A 27,969-nucleotide genomic window follows, 5' to 3' on the forward strand; every position below is an offset into this window, starting at 1 on the left:
TTGCTGCAGAAAAAAGCCTGGAGTGGCATATCTGTAGCATTAGATATATTAATACAGAGAATCTCTCGTGTGACAGGACAAAAATTGAAGAAGTGGAATAAAACTTTGTGGAATACTAAGAATAAAATGTATTGAAAGAAATTAAATCTGTTGAAAATTTTGCATGATTTTTGTGCTCAGCTGTGCGTCTGGCACTGGAGTCCACTCCAGCTTTTGATGATGTTTCGTAAATACGTGGTAGCAGGGCAGACCACGGTTCCGGGCTGCACACATAAGGATTAAATTGGAAAAACCGTTGCTGAACAAGAAAACTGTTGTCCCGCACCTTGGAGTACACGCCGATCCCGTATCCGAGATCGCAACCTCACCGAACTTCATTGAAGCCTTACGGTTACGTCCAGCTTCGGCTTACCGCCGTGTTATTTTTCTCGCGGGGAGTTACACACCTCCTTACGCCGCGATCTGGCCACCCGTGCCTTTTCATCATAGTTGCCATATCCTCAAACAGCCCTGATGAGTCACAATCATTACGCGTTGTGACGAAACACATGTCGGCTAATTTGTATTCATGTTGTATTGGTCTGAACTCACACACATAAAGAAGTTTTGCTTATGATACACCTGATGTCGACCCTTGTGATTTCATAACAGGAGATCTCAGATTTCTATTTGATTTTTGATGGGCACACCCAGAACGGAATTTTTCACACGTGTGCACAGGACTTCATTTCTATTTTGTTGATGTGGGCCTTGACCCACTCACTTGCAGGGGTTATTTCCTTGGGTTTGTTCCCCCTGACCTGGTAGCACCGGAAACACTTGATCTCTGTGACACCTACGTTGCACATGCTTGAGCGCCAACCTTCCTCAAATTCAACCAAACCCTTCACCATTGTTACTAAGAAAACTGGAAGACTGGTGTGCACTTGGACATCCCCTTTTTTGTGAGGTGATTGAAGCACCACCTAGCGGCCGCACTGCAACATCATACTCCCAGTAAGTGGGTCGCTAATGAGACGGCCCGATTTAGCTACCAATTGTCCCCGCATCGGTATGTGGCCTGCGGTGCCTAATACTTTGTGTTACCTGGTACCGATGTCTGTTTGAGCCTGCTGTTTGAGCCTGCCGCTACCGGTCCTGGCAAGAAGAGGGGAGGATTGCCGCGCACCCACGCACACAAGGCACTCCACAACACCGGACCAACGTACCTCAACAGCCGACTCAGCCTCTGCACCCCCACCCGCCAGCTCTGCTCCGCAGACCTCCCCCTCGCCACCGTCCCCCGCATCCGAAGAGTGACCGCTGGCGGCAGATCATTCTCCCACCTCGCCTCCAAGACATGGAACACCCTCCCCATCTGCCTACGGCAGACTGAAGACCTTCTGACCTTCAAAAGACTTCTCAAGACCTGGCTCTTCGAACAGTAGCAGCTTTCCCCCATCCCCTAGCGCCTTGAGACCCTCGTGGGTATGTAGTGCACTTTACAAATACCATGATTGATTGATTGATTGACTCCTGAGGTATGCGGTGTAACCCCCAATATGGCTTGCAGCGCCACCTGTTGGTTTTCCCACTGGTCTGCACCTCTCAGAGACGGGTAAAAGGAGCAGGCCGATGGGACTACATTTCCAAAAATACGGGAGTGACTGTCGACCTTCAGTTATACAAGGCGGCTGGCCAATTGCGGTGCCTCATTCAAATACCGCTTATAGTTACACTGCACCTGCATACGTGCTAATACTGTACTGCCTTCAAGTGAAGTGCTCATGTCCCAAGAGGAATAGTCCATTTATATAAACCTACACTAATGCAAAGTGCAAGTCGTCTGCAAACAAGCACAACTGGGGGAGGCTGCTCTGCCTCAGCACAAATTCAGGAGTGAAACTTGTGCTGCATGCCTCCTGGTGGGTATCAGCAGCCACTGAAAGCTGCCGTGGGAGAAGGGGAAAGCTGGCGCTACACGGACAGTACTGCAGGCGATATTGCTACATTGGAGACACTATGGATGATGTCTTGGTGGGAATTTATGGAAATGAGATTGAACTTTTCATGGATTGAGATGAGGAGATTTTGAGTACTTCGGGCTCATGGTTGTGCACCCCAGCTATATTGCACCTTTACTGTTGGACTGTGCTATACATTCATGCAATTCACCCAGTGTTTCTAGAGAAACTGGCCTGGTTGAAGGAGACGTTATCTAGCCTGGGTTCTCCTGTAGTGCTTTGCTGCAATGATCTGTTGTGTGAAAAGAAACAATATATAATATGTAATTAAGAATAAGGTAATGTTCAGTTCATTGATTATGTATATTCCTGGTACAATTGCCAAGTGTATGATATTGGCAATCATTTCAACGAATTTGCAGGTGTAAATGAAGTTTGACTATACCCTCTACCCAGATAAAGAACTGGAGAAACCGTGGCTATGCTCTTATCTAGGCGCATTTAAGGACTGCAAATGTTTTGTTACCGGAATCATTGATGGAGACGTTGAAGTACTCGAAGTGCAAGTCTATCCGTTTGCCATGGCTTCTCATTTCTTCTGGGGCTTGTGGGCATTGATTCAAGCAAAGTATTCCACCATTGAATTTGACTTCCTGGGGTATGCAACAGTTCGCCTTAATTGTCCACCACTGAAAGAGAGAGGCAAGCACGGCTAGTGAGACAGACCCAGACAAAGGCTGCACCTACCCCAATAGCAGCCCATGTTATACACGAGAAAGAAATGACCTGCTAATGGGACACTGGAGCTGAGTCCTACATTCCTATCACCTCGTGCCCCACAGGGGGCCAGTAAGTTACTACACTGTTGGCCAGTATGGCCCCTTATGGCAGCTCAAGTACTTGCATGTACAGCTACTTGTCTTCCCATGCGCCAGCGGAGACTGTGACTGTCAAGGAGCACCGAGTCTACTGCATGGTGGGCCACGCAGAAAGCTGAGTGGCTGTTCTGAGCCCACTGTATACCATTGCTGCCCAGTGCCTTTGAAGAGATTGTGTGTTTCGCACCCCTGATCCCATAGCCAGCACCATGAAGTAGTAACAGCATGTTTCACAGCAGATGACTGAAATGACAGGAGAGAATTAAAGCAACGTCAAGAGTGGATGTCTCAAAGCTACTACTACACTCACCATTGCGCAAGCTCTATTGAAGCACCACAGAAACCAAGGCAGGATTAAACATCATGACGTGCACGGCCTCAAGGTGCGAGTACTGCCTTTGAGCAAAGAGTAGGTGGATGGGAGTTTACCCACCATTTGTGAAGTGCCAAGGAGGTTTCTATACTGCTTATGGCAGGTTGCCACAACTGCAAAAGAGAAGGGAGCCCTGTATCTCCCACAGCGATCCTGAGTTGCCGGAATACTTTATCAAAGGGAAGATGGGTATGGAAGGCACTACAGACCGGATCCGTCAATGTACATCTACTTTCACTGCCGTCCCTAAGCTGGCTAGCGCATCTGGGAAGACTCCCAGTCCTATTGACAGGACCGAACCGGTGAGTGGTCCGTGACGGGAGAAGATGTGTAGTCCAGTCCAAAGGATACGACGGAGTGAGCAGGAGTCCCCTGTGAGTTTCCATGGCCTGTCGCCACATTTTAGGGCATGTATAGAAAGGACATGCATTGCGTGGCCTGTCGCTACTTTTTATAAGTCGTCTCATGGCTGCCATTCCATCATTCGCCATGTGCATCACTACCATCCAGGGAGCATTAAATGACACTACTGGATCCTGCACCCTGTGCCAATCCAAAGAACTAGTGACCAGTTGTCTAGCTGCCGTACATCCTGATCCCGGTAGTGAGAGCATGTTTTGTCCTGGTTACATCTACCCTTGAGTTGCACGAGTGACTAGGCGGTGGCTCCGAGGTAGCCTTGCGGCTGTCTTGATGCAGACACGTACAGCCCATAGGTGGCCCCGTGGCAGCTCATCTAAAGGGCCTCCCCGAGCGTGAGAGATGGATTTTACTTTGCCCCACCGGTGGATTTCAGGAAGTATCCGAATGCCAAGACTGTCGTCAATGGATTAAGGTGCTTACAATGGGTTTCACTCACGCTCCTGATGCACCTATGTATGAACTGTATAAACACCAATTGCCTCACAGCAAGAGTATGCTGGACCGATTAACCTCATTTAGGTGGACTGTCACTCGACTGACGCAAAGCTGAAAGGGCCGGCCTTCATCAGCACTGTGTTCCTGTCCAGATGTATCTGGTTAAAGTATGGACACATGCCAAGATGCCAGAGTGCTCCCAGCTGCACCATTCCACCGCTGTCCTGCACTGTGATACTTTTAGTTGATTTTAGTTGTTTTCTCATTCCTTCCCATAGGTTGGAACTTCTGTTTGTTGTTTTTGTTTTTAATAAGATTTGGGAGGAATGTTGTGTCCTGTTGACCACAGTGAAATGTTTTGCTAGCCACTCCCTCGAAGACTGGCCCATACATTCACCCACACCCATCCATCACAGGTGTTACCAATTAGGTGCCCTGATAACAAAGGAGCCCGAGCGCACATACTCGGGGCCACTACTACTAACTGCTATCACGGTGTTGGTGTCTGTTTATTTCCAGGTCACGTGGGCCTAGGGCCCACGGATTTCACAGTGACGTCCTGGTGACGTCTGTCAGGTGACCCTTCGCCCCGTGCAGCTGTGCACCCCCCCACTTCCCACCCACCCCCCACCCTCCGCTGACTCCCGCATGCCGGGAAGGAGCTGGAGGGCTGCCCAAGGACAGCTGATAGAGGGAGGCCGGAGCAGAGAGGACTGGCACGAAGGCGCACTGAGTCGAGCTCTGTTTACACTGCAGCTCTTCGGGAAACACGCGGCAGCTTCCAGGCCAGTTTCTGTTGCAGAATAATAAGTCACATCGCGTTTGCCAGGACTATTGTATAGGTGACTGCACGTCACAGAACCTGTATTAACTACGTAAGATCTTTTGTGAAATCATCCCCCTGAAGGCTAATAATGTCACTGCTGCACCTTTAATAATATATTGAAAGGGCTTGGTGGTGGTGGGTTACATCCAGAAAGTAGTCGGTCCATTGGCGACAGAATGTCAAGCTTCACCGCCCGGCATCAGCAATGTGGCAACCAGAAGTGTGTGGATTCAAGATCAAGAAAAATTGCACAAAGGAAGCCTTTCGTCTTCCCTCGCTGACCTCCGGCGGCATGCTCTTCTTGTAGCTCCAGGCGCACTCACGTGTGCATAGACGAGAGGCCGCCAGGGTGCTCCATGTGCATCCGTCCAAGCTCTCCCTGGCGTGCAAAGAAAATACTGGAAGCCAAACCGAGAAGGAAATCCAGGAAATATACGATTGTTTCATTATCCTGGGCTGTTCTTGGCACTTTCCAAATTCTAGGTGCTGAAATGTATTTATTGACATACTTAGATAGGTCATGGGCATCAGAACCTGCAAAAGCGCTTGTACAACTGAAGAGCAAGGCCTCACATGGAACTATTACAAGCGCACGAGAGGGGAGTGAGGAAAGCGTGGAGCGGACGGTGAAATGAAGATGGTGGGATAGGAGGTTTGGCAGCATTCAAATGAGGCACGCAGATGGGAGCCAGGAAAGGGAGAGCATGGAAGGGGGTGTGGAGATGGCCGTGGGAAAGGAGGAGGACAGAAACAGGGAAGACGTGTTGGGAAGGTGAAGGAAGCTGGCGCAGAGAGGGAGTTAGGAAGGGAGGCGGATACAGAAGGGGGAGAAGTGAGGGCACGCGGAGGAGAAGGGATGAGGGTGCAATGCAATTGGAGCACTGACAAGGCTGGGCAATGGGAGAATGGGACGATTGTGGGGCACTGATGAAGGAGCAGGGGGGCTAAAAGAAGGGAGGAGGGAAGAACACGAGGAGAAATGGGGGAGATAAGAGAGTTGGCAACATGTGGAGGAAGCAGGGAGGGGAAAGAAGTGAGGGAAGGCACTGTAAGAAGGTCAGGTACTGAGGGGGAGGAGTACAGAGGAACCAAAGTGGGTATTGTAGAGGAGGGATGGAAGGAAGGGGGTAGGAGAGAGAAATTAGTTCAAATGCTGACATTCTGTACATTACTGCATAATTGCTGCCTATTTTGACATATTTGTGTTCACTTCATTCTTTATTGTATTCATCCTGGCCATCCTTCTACATTTTTACTTTAAATACGTCGTTATTGGGTTTTGCAACTTGACTAGAAAGAAAAACAAGTGTCAGTTACATTGCAAAATATCAGAATCAATCACTAAATTCTTCCTTAGGAGAGTATGAGCTTAATTTTTAGCCGGCATCCACTAAAATGGATCTGACCTCCACGCGGCAACACTAGGTGCTTTAGGAGATCATCAGTTTGTCACAATATGTCCTTTGACTGGTAGCAATGCCAGATCTGAAAACCAACAGTTACATTTTTCAATCTTAGAACAGGGTAAGAAGAAAACGAATGCCCACAGTGCTTAGATACTAATACCAAGATAGGAAGGGAAGAGATGAAACCGTACACTGTGACCAGGACCCCCGTCAGTGATTCAGTTCCCAGTGCTCCATGCCCATACCAGACTTCGGCATTGCCCTCAAGCTGCATTCACCTAGTCGTCCACTGGAGTTGTGCTGCCAAGTAGTAAGACTTGAAGTCTGGTGCACCCAAGCCCCCCAAAGTATTTTGCAATAGCAGGTTGCACATACCCACCCTGCGCCTGCCCATATCCCAAAGCAAGTCCACCAGCATTGAATTGAGGCGTGTGAACACTCATTTTTGTGAGGCCTGCAGGAGTACTGACAAAATAATGCAAGGACTCTGGCAGTAGTGCCATTTTAAATAGGGGATTTCTGCCCGTTAAGAGTAAGAGGCGATGCTTCCAAACAGAGAATGAAGATTGGGCAGATCTTAAGGCCTAAGGGCAAAGGCATCTTGTATCTGATGATACATTTGCACACCTTAATAATTAAAGGTATATGGTGCCCATTCCAGCACTAACTTGGTCAGGACTATCAGTCTATGTAAGCTGTCTGGAAATCGCATTACTTCCTCTTATTCACTACTAGGCCAAATACAGAACCCTAGGTTTCTAGTTGGTTTATCATCAGCTCCAGGCCCGATCTCCTTTATGTACAATAGAATATCTTCTGCATATAAGGAGATGACATATGGTTTGCCATTAATTATGATCCTAAAAAAGTAGCCAACATTATTTATATGATTCACTGAGGGATTCATTGACAGAGTGAATACCAGTGGCGATAAGTCTAGGGCTCGTTTACGCTGACCAAGATGTGCACATGATTCCCCAGGGTCCTGGTCCATGCTGTAGGGCTAAAGTAAAGGAGCTTAACCCAAGTTATACATTCTTCACCATGACCTACTAACTGCAAGACATAAAGAGGGTAGTCCCATTGCAATTTATCTAAGGATTTTTCCATATGTATGGGGGTTTCCACAGAATAAGGAACGCTCGAGCAAGAAGAGTCTCTGCATTTTAGATAAGGTACTTATTCCCAAAGCACATGTCCTCTGATCCATGTTGACCTTTATAGGCAAAACCTTCAAGAAGCGTTGCCGCGATTTTCATAAGAATCTTGCGATCAAGATTAAGCATTGATTGAGGTCCCCTGGAAAAGGTGGGTATCGGGTCTCAGTCGGGTTTGGACAGCACAACAAAGATGCCTTCCCTGGTGTTGAACGGGAGGATGCTGGTGTGTGTAGCTATCAGGTACGTATTGTGGAAGTATTCGTAGACAATGTAGAATTCAGTTGGCAAGTCATTACTGCCTGGGGTTTTCCCAGATGCTAGCTGTGCATAATCACCAATTTGTTCTCAGATACACTGAGTGGGCTCTCTAATAATTGTACCAGGTCATGAGGACCCACCCTTAAGTTAGATCGCCACATGAAGTCAGAGTGGAGTGTTTCAAGGGCTTTAGCGAGCGGTGAGCGGTGTAACAGTCTGCACAAAACAGTATACATTTCAGATTGAGCAAGAACCAAGCTCCTATCTTTCCCTCTATGGTCAGGACCATGGAAACCTCTCCATCTGAATTAGTGAGTTCTGCATGGAGGCTATCTGTCTGATCGTCATCCAAATGCTGCGTGTCAATGTATTTGATGTAGTCAAGTGAGTTTAGCCTTTCTAGTAATTATGTACATGGCATCTTTGGAAATTATTTTTGCTAAATATTCTACTTGCAGTGACAATCCATGTATTTGTGGGGAATAAAAGAACATGTCAAGATTCCTAAGTCATAGATAGGTGGAACGTATGAATATTTCCTTTTCTACACATATGCCTTCTCCATTCTTCCGTCAGGCGTCAGCCTTTAGCCCGAGTCATAATTTTTTCTGTGGATTTATATGTGGGTGGCCTGTGCAGGGGAGAGTGCCATCTGTCTGATACTGTGTCCTTGACATCGTTAAAGTTTTCATATGCAGTGCAGAGTGAGGGAACAAGCATTCCAGGAAGGCGGCTTGTGATACATTTGGAAAATTCTGGCCCATCATGGGTAGAGGATCTACAGTTAGCAGACCCTTGATGAAGGTGCATTGTCCCTCATAATCAGTCTGTTCTTTTCCGATTATATGTGGCACCCCTGTAATGCCCCCCTGGCATACGAATAAAATGTAGTGCAGGAGTCCTGGCTCCTCCAACAATGTCTTATGCACAGCGCGACTCCTGCGCTAAGGTGGAGGATCCTCACCCCATTGGTTTTTAGCAGTGAAATAAAGATTTTTTTTAAATTATAAGTGGAAGTTAATATAATTTTATTTGTTCCTGCTGTGGCAGCTTTGCCGGGCGGGGTTGCTTTGACCACAGGAGCAGCGGGAGTGGTGAGCAAACTTTGTAAGTGCACATGAATGTTTGGGCAGTCGTCTCGGGTTGGCCAAACATTCATGTGCACTTTGCATGTTCTCCACCCAGGCTGTATTGCTGTCTGGGTGGAGAACATGGCTAGGGTTCCACTGCCTGTCTGAGCACCGAACCACGGCACTAAGACCAATCACAACATTGCAGCTTTGTGATTGGATTTGGGGAGCCTAAGTGTGCACCCTGTTCCAGGCCAGAGTGAGGGACTACCAAGAAGAGACGCAGCAAAGAGGTACCCCGCCCCACACCCCGAACCGTGCTGTACGCCACTGCTTATGCATTCTTTTTCTAACCAAGTCAGATGCGTTTTTGCAACAAAGTACACTTATCTCCTGTGTGAGAGTCGTCCCTCATTTTCCCATAGCACAGATAATACAGTAGTTACCATACATTTGTAAATAAGCATATGCAAAAATCCCAATGACTTGATCAAAAGATTCCTTAATTTTAAAACCCTTTGAGGGTTAGACAAGAACATATGTGAGACCAAACGTAGCAACAGTAGAGCAATTGGTTTCCTGAATCCTGGTAACAGGACAAGGAAGAAGAAGGGAAAGTGAGAAGCTAAACACAATGGTACATCCTCCACTTGACAACAAAAAGATAACTGCTCTTAAATGGGGTCCTACATTAAAATGTTCAGGGTATGTACCAAATGTGGACAGGGGATCAACACCAAAGTAACAGAATCATACTGAATGTCTAGTGTTATCAAGATTTGGTCGAGGCGAGTATCTCACTCAGACGTCTGATTCCTGGTCACTGTCCTATGCGGTGTATTCGGGGTCAGTGTAATCTGTCATTCACAATGTTGAGCTTAATTTACAAGCATCTGTCACTAGGTTGGTCTGTCAGAGATGAAGGTCCTATGCCTTGTTCTCCCTTTTACAGGCATTGAGGGCAAAGGTTGCCTCGCGGCCACAAACCTGGCATCACAGTCTGTTGGTTTGCCTATTCCAAGGCTTGATTGGTTTCCGTGGAGTAGACTGTTTTATCTCCATCTACTTTCAGCTTTGCTGGAAACATCAACATATATTGCAGTCTTGCATTACAAAGCTTTATGTTCACCATCTCAAATGAGTTGCACGTTTTCCATAAGACTACAGTATAGTTTTAAATGCCTTTGATGCATCCACTTCAAATTGGCCATGTTGTAGCACTCTTTGTAGAATTAAGCTGTGATCTCTACAGTTTAGCTATCTGGCTGTGATAACACAGGGTGGCAACCTGAGGGCCAAACGGTCACTGGTGCGCAGTGCCCTCTCCTCCATGACGTTTGATGCACCCTGTTTTGAAGTACCAGACTTAAAAAAAAAAATCCCCTGCTCAGCCCCTCAGCCCTCCTTTGGTAGCTCCACCAGTCTGATATTTTTGTGAAGAGATTTGCTCTTTGCATCTTCATTGCTGTATTCCAGGTTCCTTATTTTCCCCTGCATGTCTTTCATCCCAGCTCTTAGTTCAGCTATATCAGGATTAAGTTTAGAGGACTGGCTCTTGTTATATACAATACTATCTTGGACACTAAGGTGATATTGGTGCACAACTTCTATCCCTTTATATAGCATTTAATTGGTCACAATGTCTGATTCACAATTGTTCATGTCTCAATTAGGTGCCAATTCACTGGATGAATATGTTACCCAAAAGGTCTCTAAACTGAAACACAACTGAGTTCTCACTTGTAACCTTATGTAACTTGTACACAGTCCTTAATGTGCAAGCAGTCATATTTAGCATTAATTGTATGTTGCAGCGTGTCTCTTGTGTACTTGATCACTATAAGAATTGCATCCAGATTCTTTGGCAGAGCAGTAAAAGTCCTGGGATTGAAGATGATTGCAGCAGAGGTTCAGGGGTTCTGTTCTCCGGAGGTCTGTTACTCTGAGGGTGGAGCCAGCTCTGACAGTGATGTGGCTGGTGTTGGCTTGCCCATGGCCTCTTCATTCCTGTGGAACGCCAATCAAAACGTACGGTAGAGGTGGTTTACCTTGCAGTATTTTAGCCAGTGAGACAAGAGTTTACGACAACAGTGATGCAGAACAGTTATGATTATTTAAAAGAGAGGTCTTTACCTGTCGGAAAAGGTTATTTTGACAGGCCACACTGCAGGTTTTACACTGCAGCAGTCAGGCTACGCTGACATTTTTTATTTTATGGTAAAATGCATGCATGTTCAGAAACTGGCAATATGTTGTTTCAAAGGAAATTGCATTTCAGAATTACATTTAAAGCTAATGGTAAATCCAGTGTGCTGAGTTTACAAGGCACTGACTGATATGACTGTTACTTTATCACGTGTGTGGAGGCATGTCATCATCAATCAATTAATCAGGGATTTGTGAAGCGCGCTACTCACCTGTGAGGGTCTCAAGGTGCGGGGGGGATGGTCGTGCAACTCTGGGGGAACATCTGATGTTGAGCAGGAGTTCGTTCCAGGTCTTTGTCGCGATGTAGCAGTAGGCTCTGCCACCCGTTATGGCTCCGTAGATGTGCATGGTTTTGGCGAGGGCGAGTTGAAGGTTTCCCTTGGGTACGTGGAAAGAGACTCTTTCGTTGAGGTATTGGGGTCCAGTGTTGTGGAGGGATTTGTAGAAATGAGTGAGTAGCTTGTAGGTGACTCTTCTCGACGGGGAGTCAGTGGAGGTCTTGTAGGTGCTGGGTGATGTGTTCCTGTCGTGGGATGCCAAGGACGAGCCTGGCAGTGGTGTACTTGATAGTTTGGAGTTTCTGGAGCAGCGATTTGTTGATTCCAGCATAGAGGGCATTTTTGTAGTCCAGTCTGCTGTTTATGAGTGCGTGGGTGACTTTTTTTGGATTCAGGGGGATCCACTTGAAAGTCGTGTGCAGGATGAGGAGGGTGTTGAAGCACTAGGAGGAGACGGTGTTGATCTGTTGGGTCATGGTGAGGGAAGAGTCGAGTATGATGCCGAGGTTCCGGGCGTGGTACGTGGGAGTTGGGGGGATGCCGAGGGCGGAGGGCCAACAGGGGTTGTCCCATGCTGAGGGGGTGGGTCCAAGGATGATGACTTCTGTCTTCTCTGAGTTGAGCTTCAGACAGCTGCTGCTCCTCCAGGATGTGACGTCTCTCATCTATATTGATAACGCTTTTATGACATTATTACTACTCCTGTGTGAGCCTTAAGGATGTTAGACACTCTATCCACTGTCTGGTCCTATGATGTTTATTTTTTTATAAATGAGCAGTATCATTGCTGTATGAGCCACTACAATTTGTATAGCTCTGCAGTCTATTGCCTATGATCCTGAGATGTTTATTACATGTGATTTGTTAACACTGCCTTTTCATTATAGCATCTCAAGAATAATAAACTACTTGAAGTGAAGAAAGATGCTATATACATTTCAAAAACATATACGCCAAGTGACATTGCATGTCCAGCTCTTAATGACCTGTGATATACATAAATATTTTGCCAATTTTTAGAGAGGAATAAGTTGAAAAATCCACTGTTCTGCCACCAGTTGTCAGTGATTTCTTGGGGAATGCAAGTTCACATACTTCTTGGGAGGGTGAGACGTGCTGGGAGCAACAAAAGATTTAGAATACTTCACTAGTACCCATTTAGAACACCTGGATTTGCAGCAAATTACTGTGAACATTGCACTATAAAATGCCCCATTTGGCATCTTTTCAAACTTCCTTAGGGAGCGAACATCCATGAAACCATTCCTACTGGGCATCAAGATGGCTCACTTGTATAATTTACCTAGTACTGAGGCAGGTATTATTTCTCTATCACTTTCAATGTTCACCAGCCACCCCTCGATATGTATGTGTAATCAATATTATCTAAGTCAGAATAACAAATGTATCTAATCAACTTTGTCTTACATCTTCCATTTTTAGGTCTCGCGCCTAGCGCTGCTGTGCGCAGGACTGCTCGAGCGGCGCAAGATGTCTTGTAAGGGGGTCCTGGAAGCTGACCACACGCTCGTGCGTGTGGTTTTGTTTTAGTCAGCTGCTATTGGCTTTAGCGTTCGTCTTTGTGAAAAAGGCGGCACGCCATTGTTGAAAGGTGTGTTAATGTCCAAGATTGTTTGGAAATGTAACCGCCCATTTCCCGGCGGTGTCTGTTACGCGCAGCAGACATGTGTTTCTAATTAGCGTGTTCTCTTTGCTGCCGCACTCCCTCGCCCCCGCTCCTCCGCTTCACCGCTGCTGGCCCAGAGTCCGCTGACATCATTGTCGTGCTGCGCTGAGCTTGGTCTCAGCCTTCAGGGATTCCCACCTTGTCATTGCTGTGCCGCACTGGGATTGGTCACAGCCTCGAGGGCTTCCCCACGCTTGTTCCAGGAAGCGGAGCTGCGCCTGAGGCCGGGGAGCGTCCTAAAGACGAAATCGCCCGGACTGCTGAGCCCCGCCGCATTGCACTAAGGTAACCGGAGCTGCTTTTTTTTCGAATATTGCACTTGCCATTTCAGCGACTATGAGTGACACTTTCTCGCGAGCAAAAGTCATGCAATGAAGACGAGGGAAACTTCTTAACATCAGAAATTACAGCCATTTGAGCAACAAGAAACTCCGAGAAGTTCTTGAAAGTGCTGCAGAGCACCAGAAATGGAAGGGTGCTAACCCTTGTGCTCCCTCCAGCCAGATGAGAGAAAGCCCTCCTTGCAAAAGAAAACACCACCATGACCACGTGCACCGGCGCACCGTAAGTCACACCACATCAAATGTGTGAGTCACTCAGTGACTCATACTTTTTGATCTGGTGGGACAGTGCATGCAGCTCTGTGTTACAGACAACAAGAGACACCACAGCGCAGCGACACAAAAGTTTTACCTGGCAGCGGCCTGCAGACGACAGTACAACACACACGACACAGTGACTCAGACTGGCAGCACTGAGCGATGTGACTGTGAGCAGGCTGCCTCTCAGACACAGAATCTGTCAAGTGACGAGCGTTAGAAGTACTTAAGTTTCTTAGTTAGTAAGTTACTGAGCGTGTAGAGTTGTGAGTTCAACTTGTTCTCTCTCTGGCTGCTAGCCACGGCGGTGAGCCCAGGACTGAGCCGCACGTTGGGGGTGACTGATGTGCGCCTCGGACGCCTGCCTCTCATCGGACGGCGGCCGGCACCACACAACATGCCTGCAGCAGTGTGCACACTGCAGCGCCAGTCTCCCCGCACACGCTGCGCAGCTGCACGCCCATTGATGCAGTCACAAGCCTCTCGATGCGGCTCTGCCATCATGGTGAGACTCTGCGACTCAGAGTCCCGCCGCTGGCCGCTTCTCACTCCGGAGCCTCAATTCCTGCTTCCTGTTAACCAGCCAGGACGTGAGGTAATGGGCGCCAGAGGCGCCACACTCACTGCCAGCTAGTTAACGCACCACTTGTCCCAACTAGGGCAGGCCCCGGGGACTCCCGGTAATTTAATTGGGCAGCAGGGTGAGTCTCCTGACATGTGATGACTCACTCTGTCATGTGGTCAGGGTCAGGCAGGAATCGAGCCCACACCCTCCACAACTGTCAATCCATCATCTCCTACCTCTCCTTCCTTCTCGATCTCCTGCTCACCCTTCAGACGTGCATCACCTAGAGGTCGCTTATTCGGCCACACATTCCACCACCAGGGCTCACCCAACTTCCTGTCTTCTCACATTACTAAATGTTTCAGTTATTGGCGTTGCATTATTATCAGCAACGCTAATAGCTCAAACTTTTACTAATGCGAGACCTATTGCATTGCAAATGCTTGTTACCTTTGTGCTCATATTGTCAGTTTATAGAACACCTCACTGTTGTAGATAGCAAGAAGCGACTTTTGAGAAAATGAGACTGGCATGTACAGCTATGTGCTGCTATTAAAACAGCTTTTAACATTTTCAATGAGAAAGAGAAATGAAATCCCATAGTGTGCTCACAATGTGTAAATGTCGCTGCCCCCCACTGAAAGGACTCACAGGATAAAGACCACATTGATTGTGGTTTAGCCAAGGCATAGCCCTCTATCTTTATTCACACAGCTTCAGTGAGAAAAAAGAACCACAGTTAAGCAGTCATCATAGTTATGAGAACTCAGGACATAAGATCAGCATAAAACAGCGCAAAGATTGTATAAGCAATACAACACTTATGCATATTGTCAGAAGACCCCTATTCCTTATCCATCTCCCATGCCCAGAACACAGAGAATCCCAGGGATTATTGGCAAGCATACCTTAGTAGCAACTTACACTTACCCTCTATCTCTCAGAGGGCTGGGCAATACCTGCAGCTCCATGCCAACACATGCACAAGGGCCCCGCATAGCACATCGTTCCTGCCGAGGTAGCTGTCACCAGGCATATTCACCCAAAATGTTCAGCTCCAGGTATTCTGGGGTAGGGAAGAAAGGTTCAGGACCACCAGCCGGCCAGTTCACCCCCCCCCCCGCCTGCCCAGTGCCCACACAAATCAACACCTCTCCAAGAGGTCATTTCAGTAAATCAGTCCCAATTTTCGGGTAGCCCCCTTTCTGTGCTGTCACCAGACAAATCGCCGAAAATGTTCAACTTCAGGCATCCCAGGGTAGGGCAAAAAAGGTTCAGGACCACCACAGGTCAGTCCCCCCTCCTGCCTGCCCAGTGCCTACACAACTCAACACCCCTCCACGGGGTCAGTCCAGTTAATCAGTCCAAATATTTGGGTAGGCCCCTTTTTCTGCTACTAGAAAGTCCACCCATTCCGCCTTCCTCCAGTTTGTGGTCCAGTATGCTGGTGAGCAGTGGAGAGGAAAAGAGTCTGATTACTCACCTTTCAACACATTAAATGTTTCTGTCCCAGGCACCTCCAGATGACGTCACAACCCTCCTTTGTTCCGAAACAAACAACAGACTCCCCGCCTTGGCTCCGTCTTCTGGAGAAACTACTGGTGCCCCCCGCTGTTTGCGGGGGTGCCTGGCCAATACTATGTTCATTATAGTATGTCATAATATGGCACTCTCCTCTACTTAACACACACTACTGGTGACCAGTCACTCTTAAGTGACCACATTTGGTAGTAATCTGTGCTTTACTGAACCCCCAAATAAAATTAAAAACATAAATAAAATAGTAATTACCAGCTTGTCAGTAAGGCTATTACCGCACTGACAAATCACAAGTCTTATGTATGGAAGGGTCTCCCACCACAACGATCAGTTATTCAGACCACAGTACTCACCAGCAACATAAGGATCTCAGCATACTGTTGACCAGCCCAAAAGATGTTGCAGCAATTAGCCAGCTAGTCACTGTGGAGTGCCCTGAAGGTAGTCACCAGGCTGACCCCAGGCCTCCTCTGTCTTGTTAGAGATCAGTAGTTGACGACCCTCACCACTAGAAAGGACACTGCACCAGCAGACACGCGGTAGAGACAGGAATAGCCCAGCTAGAGTCATCGGATGACTTCAGGATGACTTGGGTGAACAACCTTTCTCTAGTCTGATTGATCCGCTTGTTACTAGGGCATTATCCACCCTTTCCGGTATGATCCAGCATCAGACCATGATTATTCGCCATGGTGGGAGGGACTTATACATCCTTTACGAAAATTCTAATCTGCTACCTACATTATACAGCGGTGCCTGTGGGGTGGATTGGGTGCAAGGTGACATGCTTGTGCAGTAAACTCAACATTCAATAATTGCTTGAACACATGTCATCATTGAGGTGCAGTAAAGCAGAATACTTGCAGCTTTCCCCCGAATCCCCGGAAGGATGACTATGAAGGTGCACGCGGCGGATAGGAAGGCGATGATGATCTGCAGGCTCGCGGTGTCAAAAATGAAGGCTCTCCTTGGCTGAGGGTAGAAGGGGAAGATGCCATCACCCCAAGACATTCTGCAACTCCTACAAGCACGGCAAACCTATAAAATATAACCAGAAAATACAGTAAGGGGCTGGTGTGGATGGTAACACACCTCATCTGTCACGCCTCTGTCTGTTATGTATTATGATGGGGAGGGCGGGTGGTTTGAGGCAATGCCTTGCATATTGGGGACAGCACCATCTCACATAGCATCATAGGTTAATAAACGGCATAATAAATACCTTTGCAGGACAACTTTGCACATGTGCATTGCTAATATATTAACCCAAATTAATTGAAATGGCTTTTTTGTTGATATTTTCAACTAACAATCGACAGCAGTGTGCACTTAATCACAGAATAGTAAATGCACAGACTGGTTACAATTCTTCCCCACTTATCTTCAGCTATTGTATGTGAGTAATGCACAACCACACAGCCCCCAGGGGGCCAGCTGGCCTTACCATTTGAAATGATTGAGACAGCATTGTTTGGGGGCTCGTTTAGGAGCTTATAGAGCAATTATCTTACTGTTTGTTAGGCATGTCTAAAATGTACAATTAATTATATTATGTCTACTTTAGTTTTCCCTCCCAATAGGTGACATAATAAGTGCTTGGTGTTTATGTTCTGTTGCTAGGATTATGCATTCATGTCAGTTGTTTCTATTGCACAATAATGTTCTTGCACTCTGCCTAACTGCTCTGTCTCTCTCTCTCTGACATGAGCTCTGCCAGTCTGTTATGTTCACGTCCAAAGTGACATGTACATCAGCTTGAAGGGATGGCTGAGGTGGATTCCAATCTGAATCACACTACAAGGTCAAATATTTGCTTTCAAACACTTTTACCACACTTTTCCTGGTCTTTACAAGTTTTATCATCCCAAATCTCTTCAGCAATGGTGTGTGAGTGCTGCACAACTGCACTGCACCACCAAGTATGTCCACACAGCCTATCTTCAAATATTATTTAAGGTATATATTGTGGGTGTTATGTTGGAGCGAGCTGCTTACTATTTGTCCAAGAAGGCCTAGGTGCATATTTGTGCATGTTCTGCTTAACCATATTTTAACCCTTGGCTGATGTTGGAGTGTACTCCTGCTGTCCCCAAAACTAAGAGAAAACTCTTAGAAACTTTTTGCCAACTTTCTGGCTGGAGAACCAACAGAGGCCATGATTTCCATCGAAGTTGCAGCAGTTAGCATTTAATCGTGTGTCTGCCTCAGCTTGCTACTTAGCCGAAGCATTAGCTGAAGGAGATTTGACTTCCAGAACATTTCTGAATGTGAACACAGAGGGCTTTGTTGGTAATTACGTTAAGCAGCATCCGATCGACATCGTGTCTTCATGGGCAAGGACTTTGGGCTTCGCCGCTCAATTTCTAACTTTCATGGATGACCCCACCGGGGCGCCACTCTTCAACAACCTTCCTTCATCAAGCCCCTCTTTGGATCCAGCTTGCCCTACTGTTGGCTCACTGACACCCACTTTTTCTCCATAAACGTTTCAAAGTCAGGAGGCAAAATTTCCATCAGAATGACCCTGGTCCCTGTACCTGATCCATACTTCATTAAGTCTGGCATTACCTTTTGACTATGACCCAGTCTTGCGTGACCAGATAACTGTGGTTGATGTTTGTGCTTTTTGGCACTACTTTTAATTCATATCTCTGGTTCTACATATTGTATTTTTGGCATTCAGGTGTCATTTTATTTCTGAAAATATGGTATATTTTTCTAACTTGGCATAGAATTTGTCTTGTGTTGTGTTTTCATTTTATTTCTGTTTGAGGGCTGCATAAATACTTTAAACATTGCCTCGAAGTTAAGCCTGACTGCTTTGGGCCAGGCTACCAAAGGGTTAAGCACAGGTTTATTTAGTGACCTCAGCAGTTCCCCTGAAAAGGACCATGAATAATATTTGTAGTGGTTTCCCACCCCCTCAACTAATATGTTATATTATGTTACGGAGATTTATATAGCGTGCGATTACCCTAGGATGTCCTGGCGCTACCCATTATTCCTGAGCGGGGGGACGGAAGTTTGCCATTACACATTAAACAGCCAGGTCTTCAGGCTGTTCTTGAAGGCCAAGAGATCAGGGCACATTCTTAGGTAGGGCAGAAGGGTGTTCCATGCCTTTGTGGCTCGCAGAATGAAACTTCTTCCGCCCCAGGAAGCCTTCCTTATCCGTGGTACTATAACCAACTTGGCTATAGAGCGTAGCATCCTTTTAGGCTGATACCATTGGATGTTTTGTTTCAGGAACTCCGGGCTTATGACCTGAAGGGCCTTAAAAACAATACAAAGGGCTTTAACCTCTTGCATGCCCCGCCCTTTCCCCGCCCTGTGCCGGGCTTTCTATTAGCGGGCGGGGTTCATGACGAGATGGTCTCGTCATGGGCACAGCGCAACCGCGGCCCATGACGAGACCATCTCGTCATGGGCACTGAAGGGGTTAAAACAAACCCGCTTCCTAACGGGAAGCCAATGCAGTTTACTGATTTCTTTAGAAATGGACGCAAATTTGGCTGTGCCTGACAGTTGCTTAGCTGCCGCGTTTTGAAGCATTTGCAATCTATTCATATAACGTTCCTGTAGGCTCAAATAGAGACCATTACAGTAGTCAGTCTTGGACATCAGAAGTGAAGTAACCACTGTACGTTGACTGTCAGGCGGTAAAAAAGGGAGGATCTTTTTAATCATCCCAAGGACGAAAAAGGTGGCCGATGAGATAGAGTCATACTGTTCACCAAAATTAAGCTTGTCATCTATCAGGATTCCTAAGTTTTTAATTTTTTTTTGACGGCGTGGGAAGAGTACCAAGGGTGGTAGGCCACAAATTTGGGGTCCAAAAGTTTACATCATTCTCAAACAGGATAACCTCAGTTTTACCTGAATTCAACTTAAGGCAACTTTGTGACATCCACATTCCCACAGCTTCCATGCAATCGTGGAACTGATTTCCAGCGTCCATATCCTGACCTGGCCGCAGTGACACAACAATCTGTGTATCATCGGCATAAGAAGTCAATTTAAAACCAAAAGAACTGATCAGTGAACCAAGTGAAGAAACATAAACATTAAAAAGTAGGGGACTAAGAGACGACCCCTGAGGCACTCCACAGGACAGGGAGAAAGGCTTAGAATGAAAATTATCCAGTGCTACTGTCTGTGAGCGCTCTGATAAAAAGGACTTTAAGAGCAGCCAGGCTTTACCTTGAACACCACAATCTAGCAAACCGTCCATCAATAAGCCATGATGGACCGTATCAAAAGCTGCCGATAGGTCAAGCAATACCAGAGCAGCCTTCCCTCCCCCATCTAAGGCTTCCCTGATCTCTTCTGTTGATAATATAAGTGCTGACTCCGTGCTGTGACCCTCTCTAAAACCATATTGCGTGGGGTCCAGCACTTTGTTATCCCTTAGGAAAACACTTAGTTGCCTATTCATTTCCTTCTCTAAGATCTTGGCTGGGAAAGGAAGGCGAGAGATCGGGCGAAAATTGTTTGGGTCCTTGCAATCAAGATTTGCCTTTTTTAGCAAGTGTAAAACTGAAGCGATTTCCCACGTTTTTGGGAAGTGTCCTTAGTAAAAAATACCGTTAAAAAGAGGGGTGAGGAATTGAACTACAGGGTTTGGGGCGGATTTAATTACTGCCACCGGGCAAGGATCAAAGGGCGAGCCTGATCTTACTGCCATGAGGAGTTTATTAGTGTCTGTTAGGGATATATCGGTAAATTTCCAATTTCTTTCAGTGAACAGGTACGGAAAAAAGTCTGCATATATTTGCCATTTTACATTGAATATAGATCTCTGCAAAAAGTACATTTGTACAAAAGAATCTGCATACATTTTCCATCTTGTCTGAATTTAATTACAGTGAAAATGATCTTTCAGTGCTGTAAATATATCATTCCAATGAACTAAAATAGGAACTTTCGCAAAACTTCACTAGTGTAAAAATAAAATGGACAACATACATCTGACACTTTCTGGATAATTGCATGAAATGTGCTCCCTATTGCCTGAATGTTCGAAATTACCTCTATTCCCACTAGCCGAGTTGCCAATCAGTGGCATATTGAACTCCCCTCTCTAGCAGCTAAAGTGTGGCATCTGGCTATTCTAGGATGCACCATTCTGCCCACTTCCAACATGGCATAATCCCTCTCTTGGCACCCAAAGCTCAAGAACCCAGAGGTGTGGCTACCAAGAGGGCAACACACCCCAGGAAAACTGCTTTGGCAATTGATTTCCCCTTCGGAGTGTCAGCATGTCTACCTAAACAGTAGGGCAGCCCCTCTCCAAGTGTTTCCCATTTGCTTTTCAAAGGCAGCTTCACCTTTGAAGCCTGCCTTCTCTGCTAACTTTTGCCAGGGAGAGGTAAACCCTCTCTCTCACGCAGGCTGCTTTTGTTTCTTTGCTAGGAGTCGTTTGAGTGTCTCCCCAGGAGGGCAGAAATCTGTCTCAAGCAGAAACTTTTGTGTGCAGCCGTTTTGTCTGAAGTAAATGCTCAGCTTGCATATAAAAGTCTTCTGTGATAACATCAAGAGGCTGGTTTGAACAAATAATGTTCAAACTATGAGATATTTTATGATTGAATCAGTGTTCCGGCAGTATCTTTGTTTATGCGAAGTGCTAGCTCATTATAGCAAAGTCACATGAGACTCTAATAATTTAAATTTCACTATGAAAGCAAACGTTTGCGAATTGGTCATGGAATTCCATGAAATTTCATGAGAAAAAAAGGTACAATTTCAACATTGCAGTCACACCTTGTAATCTTGAAAGCACAAGACAGTAATTCTCAAGTAAGTCCTTTAGTGGTCCTCCTTGACTCCAAAAGTCACCTAATACTTAAATATACAATGGCCTGTTTTTGAGATCTGTAGCCTACTTTAGAAGCTAAAATTATGATGGTCCAGGTACTTAAGTAGCACAGAAATGTATAGAGCTCTCTCTCACATAGGTTTCTTGTTACTTAATGGTATGAGTAAAAGAGTGAGGCAATCCAAATAAATGGGCATCATCAGCCGCGGCCCATGGAGGGAGTTCCGTGGGGCGGGAAGGCGGGGCGGGGGAGGGGCAGCGTGGGGGGTTCTAAAAACCGGAATGTGAATAATTGCAGGTAAGTAAACAATTAAATATTTACAACGAATTTCGTAGCGCGCGCTGCATCGCAAAATGCGATCACACAATTTCATTTGTGTGATGCTATTTGAAATCTCCTGACATATATTCACAGTGCTTTCTTTTGCGGGCTGGACCCTCCTAGAATTATAAATAAATGCACAATAGTACTCCTCAGCCTGCCAACCAGGATTCAGATCTGTGCCCTCCGGATACACAAACCTTTTTTGAAATCATTGCATTACCAATTGAGCTTTCCTAGCAGAGCCGTGTATTTGCCACATTTAAGCGTAACTCACATGTATTTATCATTTAATACGTGTGCCTGACATGGTATATGCAGTTACTTGTAGGTAAAAGGCCAACAAAATAGTTCCTGAATATGGCAAGATCAATTGCAAGTTGAGAGATTAACGCTTCCTCTTATTATGTAATTTGCGCTTTCTCATAACCTCATATTTATGCTATCATGCCCTGCTTCTTCATGTGTGTACACATAAGAAGACAACATACATATACTGCTGCAAATTACTGATTATAGTCTATTATTAGCGAGAAAAGGGTAAACATTCTAGCAGCTGAGAGTGTTATCTATACACGGTAAAATGAGAGAAACAAAAGCACCATAAAAATGTGTGCAAGATTAGATGTGTGTAACATATCTGCGAATTACTGAAATATGCTGCTTAGATAAGAATAGAAGTCCTGAGTCATCATGTTTTGCCACTGATAATTTAGCAAGGAGTAGGGGGGTCGGCCATGCCCCTTCCTTCAGACTCGGCTAGTCTAAAGACAGGTGCAATGCCTCCATAAATAAAAGGAATTGTCATTTACAATGCCAATAGTTCAACCTTGCGTAAATGCGAGACCTATTGCATTGCAAATGCTTGTTATGTAAGAGTGACAGTGTGCATATGTGTGAGTGTGTGTATTTGAGTGAGCATGTGGGAGTGAAAGTAAGTGAGAGTCAGCGACAGTTAGTGTAAGAACTTGAGTTACTGGTTGTGGGGAGTGAAACCATACTCATGCAGGAGTCACAATGCTTGTCAGAGTGTAGTCACAAGCAAACCCTAAATTAACCTGTTCTTAACCCTCGAGTAGTTTGGCACAGAGCAGTCAGGCTTAACTCAGAGGCAATGTGTAAAGTATTTGTACAATATTTTAAACAGTAATAGGGTGCAATCACACAATGAAAAGTATCCCACACCAAATTAGAAAAATAGAGCAAATAAAACAAAAAAAGTCCGAAATGACAACAATCCGATTAGTAGAACCAGAGATATGCAATTGTGAAGATTTAAGTGAAAATAGCACCAAAAAGCTCAAAGGGCCAACTGTGGATATCTGGTCCCACTGGACCGGAACAAAGTCACAAGTTCAGGCTAACCGCAATGGAGCGTGGGCCGGCTACAGTGACCCAATTAGCCCACTGAACAAGAGCACCTTCTATCCTTGTGGCGGAGCATTGTGAAGTCCTGCGTGGAGGATGTGTTGCTCAGCCATGTGTTGCGTCGGTTCCCGAGGAGCTGCAAGGCTGCAATGCAAGGTCTGCATCGTACTCAAGGAGGCCATTGATCAGTGTAGCTTGTGATGTGAAGTTCTGTGTCGAGGATGCATCACGCGCTAGCTGGTTCTAGGGGGGAGAATGTGGGGCTTGCGATGCAAAGTCCTGCATTGTTGTTGAGCCTGCCGTTGATGAGAGGTTTGCGATACGAGGTTCTGTAGTGGTTCCAATGCAGCTGCAGGCCGCAAGATTGATGTGAAGACCTTGTTCTGGAAGAACACTTGCAGCCAGTTCTGATCATGCTTGCGCACGTAGTAGATGTGATGCGTTGGTTCTGCTGGATCCTCAGAGGGGCTGGCAGGGCACCTTCCGGCTCACTTCCAAGAGGGAAGGACTAGGGTGGTACCACTGGAAAGGCCAGGACTCACAGTTGCAGTGTCCTGGTTACAAGAGACTAGCCCTTGGAGTCACTCTGGTGTTCCTGGGATCAAGGTACAGTTTCAGTTCTTCTCACCCAGGCAAGAGGGCAGTAGGTAGCAGATCAGCACAGCAGACAGCAGTCCTTCAGGGAAACAGTCCAGCAGAGTGTCAGTCCTTTCAGCACCACAGCAGTCCTACTTCCTGGCAGGGTCTTCCACAGATCTAGAACTGTACTGAAGAGTTGGTGTCTGATTTTTTAAATATATTAACTCCTGGTGCCTCCTTCGAAGGGGGAAACACTTCAAGAGATTTCCTTTTAAAGTGCACAGGCTTCCTGTCTCCCCTGCCCTAGCTCCAGACTGTTAGATTTGGGAGTCTCTAGTTGGCATAGGTAAGTACCCTTGCGTCTAGTCAGGGTAAGGGGGATACACTCCTAAAATAACCCCTGCTCACCCCCTTGGTAGCTTGGCACGAGCAGACAGGCATATTTCAGAGGCATTGTGTGTAAAGCATTTGTGAACACATACAGTAATCAAGTGACAACACAACAGATGGACACCACACAAGTTTTATGTAAAAAATAAGTATTCTTTATATATATTTAACACAAGACCATAAACGGCAAAAATCCACAATACTGTTACTTTTAAATGGTAGAATTTAGCTTAGTTCTCTTAAGATGGTAAATGCGACACTCAGATTTCAATGTACCTTAAGATGCGACACGCAGGGCAAAAGTGTTGCAAGGACGGTGATGCGTTGAAGATCCGGTGCAGAGAAACAAAGATGGCGCTTTCTTCTTGATGCGACACGCTTCCCAGTGATGTGGCGGCGCCTGATGCAACGTCGATCCTCTTCTCCGGTGATGCGAGATGTTTCCTCACGATGCGAGCCGCGACAGGCCCTGCGACACGCTTCCCAGTGATGCGGCGGCATCTGATGCGATTTCGATCCTCTCCCCTGGCGATGCGAGTTGCTTCCACAACGATGCGAGCCATGACAGGCCCTGCAACACTCTTCCCGGTGATGCCGCGGTGTCTGATGCGACGTCCATTCTCTTCTCCGGCGATGAGCCGTGACAGGCCCTGCGACACGCTACCCAAGATGCAGCGGTGCCTGATGCGACTGTGATCCTCTTCTCCGGCGATGAGCCACGACAGGACCTGCGACACGCTTCCCAGAGATGCAGCGGCTTCTGATGTGACGTCGATCCTCTTCTCCGGTGATGCGAGGTGCTTCGGTGGATCTGCGATGACTCAACGATTCTTCTGCGAAACGCTTCCCAGTGGTGCGGCGACGTCATTCCTCTTCTCCGGGGATTCGAGGCGCTTCGTGTTGTGAAGCGGCAGCGGCAGTTCAGTGACACGCTTCTTGTTCTTGAGTCACGCTTCCAGCTACTTCCAACACGCAAGTCCTCAAAAAGTCCAGCACAACTGCAGGCACTTCAAAAGAACTCTTGGGGAGCTGGTGGGTGAAGTCTGTTGGCCCTGAGACTTCAGCAGGAGGCAAGCTCTTTTCCAAGCCCTGGAGATCCTTCACAAGTTGAATAAAGTGCACACAAAGCCCTTTCTCCATTCTTTGGCAGTCAGGCAACCACTGCAGGCCAATCCCCCAAGCAGCACTTACTTAGGGATAGTCTCTCCTCCGTTTCTTCTGGTTCCACTCCTCAGCAAAGGTTTCTTCTTGTTTCCCAAAGTGATCTAAAGTTCTTGGGTTTGGGTCCCAATATATATACCCAGTTTCTCTTTGTTCTCTGAAGGCAGGGAGGCCTTTACCTAGTCCAAACCAGTTCTGGTCAGTCCTGGAGCACTTTGTTGACATGACTCCTTCTTTCCTTTCACAGTGCAGGGCAGAGACATCAGACGCACCACAGGAGGTGGAGCCAGCCTTGTGGATGGAAGGCACAGCCCTATTCAGGTCCCAGGTGCAACTCCTCGCACTCATCTAGATACAGATCTCTCTATTCAGCCCTGTGCTGACTCCCCCTGTCTCCGGGAATTCCCCAGCCCCCTGGAATTCCCCAGCCCCTGTCACTCAAACTCCAGACAAGGAATACACAATCAAGCAGAGGCAGGCCTGGATGGTTAGACAATAAAATACCTACGTTCTAAAAGTGGTATTTTCAAACACAGAATGTTAAAACCAACTTCACTAAAAGATGTATTTTATCATTCAGAATTCAGGCATACTGAACTCGAATTTCTACCATGTTCCCTGAGTCAGGATTATAAGATGTAATAATCAAACTGCCCATTCTGGCCTATGGGGAACAGGTAGCCTTGCAATAGTGAAAAAAGAACATGGCTGTAATTCACTATTAGGACATGCCACACACACCAGGGCTTGTCCTACCTTATACTTACAATGCACCCTGCCCTTGGGCCTACCATAGGGGTGTCTGATATGATGACAAGGGAAGGTTTACGGACTGGCAAGTGGGTGTACTTGCCCAGTCAGCATGGCAGTACCAGACTGCACACAGGCTCTGCAATGGCAGACCTGAGACACATTTTACAGGCTGCTTCTGTGGGTGGAACAACCAGTGCTGCAAGCCCACTATCAGCATTTGGTTTACAAGCCCTGGGCATTCCTGGTGCACTGTACTAGAGTCTGACAGGTAAACCAAGCTAGCCAATCATGGAATCACTAATCCATACATCAATATACCATAGGGAGAACATATGCACTTTAGCACTGAACAGCAGTGGAAAAGTGCCCAAAGTCATAAAACCACCAACAACAGGTCAGACAAAATATAGGAGGAAGGCAAAATGTTCAGGGATGACCCTGAAAAAAGGGCCAAGTCCAACACAGACTAACTGCAGGGGACATGTAATACTTTGTGTGAAGGCAGGACTCAGACTATTCAGGTGTATGTAAGGCTGTGCCTAGCTCCGCCCTCTCATCCTGCCAGTGATAACACATCCAGGCACACTTAAGCTCCCTATTGTGTGTGGCTGTCTAGGAAGAATACATAAAGACCACCTGCCAACTACACCCAGCCATGTAGCCAGAGACGGGCTGCAAGCACTAAATGGCTGAGGCGGGAGAATGCCAACTTTCTAAAAGTGAATAGTAAATCGAGCCTCGTCAGGTTCCAAAGCAGAGTGCTCTGCCAAAAGAGAATTCCTGTAACCGACTTGATTCTCAACATTTTTGTTTATTTAAATCCATTTGATTTTTTCCAGGCTTCAATACATGATCACTTGATGCCTATATATGATGTAAATATCGTACTCCATATTCACCGAATGCCTATCCAGGCCATTCGACAGCAAGTGGGGATTCACCCCTCCTTGTAGCGTGACGTTAAATTAATGATTAAACCCAACGCATTTCGGGCAGCATGTGCCCTTCCTCAGGGGTAGTGTAATGAGACAGATGACAGAAATCACCAGTTTGTCTCGTTCCAAGTCATCTTATACTTCTGCTATGTTTTACTTAATGCCTGCGATCTGACCTACAACTGCATATAACCAATTTCCTGGAGAACAGTTATTTTGGAGGCACTTTCAGCTGGGTATTATTAATTATAAATTCATTCAGGCTTGCTAGTTATGTGGTTTGGGGTGGTCTGACCTAGGGTACTAGGACACAGTGCACTTAACAATTTAGCAGTTATTGTTTTATTTATTTGTTAACCTGTTTTACACGGGGTTTGCAAATTTCATGATTTTATTTTAATGTTTATTTTACTTTTTTATGAGTTATATGCAGTTGTAGGTCAGATCGCAAGCATTAGGTAAAACATATGAAAAAGTATAAAATGACTTGGAACGAGACAAACTGGTGATTTCTGTTATCTGTCTCATTACAGCTACCCCTGAGTAAGGGCACATGCTGCCCGAAATGCATTGGGTTTAATAATTAATGCCAAAAATGACAGTCAGTATACCCATGCCAGAAATTTGCTATTAATGCAGTGCATATACCATGAGTGAAAAATTACCTTTAGTATGCCAGGGCCACCTTTTTGTCATAGTTGCCCTTCCCTATTCATGGTGCCCTCACTTATGACAAGAATCTTAAATGTGCTACCAACATTTAGCCAAGGGAGCCCCCTATGCCAAGACTTTCCTCGAGTATGCCAGAACCAGCTTTTTCCACAGGTGACCCTTATGCCAAGAATTGCCTTGTGTATGCCAGTATCAGTATTTTGTCACAGGTGTCTGTCACAGGAAGAATTACCTCCAGTTTGCCAGTACCAGTATTTTGCCTTTGAAGCCTCATCAAATCAATAAATACTTTTAGTATACCAGAGCCATTAGCAGACTCGCAAGCA

General features: G+C 46.3%; 2 protein-coding genes across 3 annotated transcripts in view; one reads left to right on the forward strand and one right to left on the reverse strand.

Annotated features, from left to right (window-relative positions):
* The window catches only part of LOC146860185 (dual oxidase maturation factor 1-like), a 465,978-nt gene that overhangs the window by 247,316 nt on the left and 190,693 nt on the right, over window positions 1–27,969 (reverse strand). Inside the window, exon 2 of one of the 2 annotated variants that reach the window (XM_085644025.1) lies at window positions 16,513–16,686. In XM_085644025.1, coding sequence (XP_085500151.1) covers window positions 16,513–16,659 — 147 coding nt within the window. In that variant the 5' untranslated portion in view covers window positions 16,660–16,686. Of the gene's footprint in view, window positions 1–16,001; window positions 16,687–27,969 lie in introns of those variants that run through there. The other variant, XM_085644026.1, reaches the window with a different exon arrangement.
* Window positions 1–27,969, forward strand: part of LOC146860186 (dual oxidase 1-like) — a 1,129,619-nt gene that overhangs the window by 26,238 nt on the left and 1,075,412 nt on the right. The window lies entirely within an intron of this gene.

Source organism: Triturus cristatus, chromosome 3_1 (genome assembly GCF_964204655.1).
Source record: "Triturus cristatus chromosome 3_1, aTriCri1.1, whole genome shotgun sequence".
NCBI classification, from domain to species: Eukaryota; Metazoa; Chordata; class Amphibia; order Caudata; family Salamandridae; genus Triturus; species Triturus cristatus.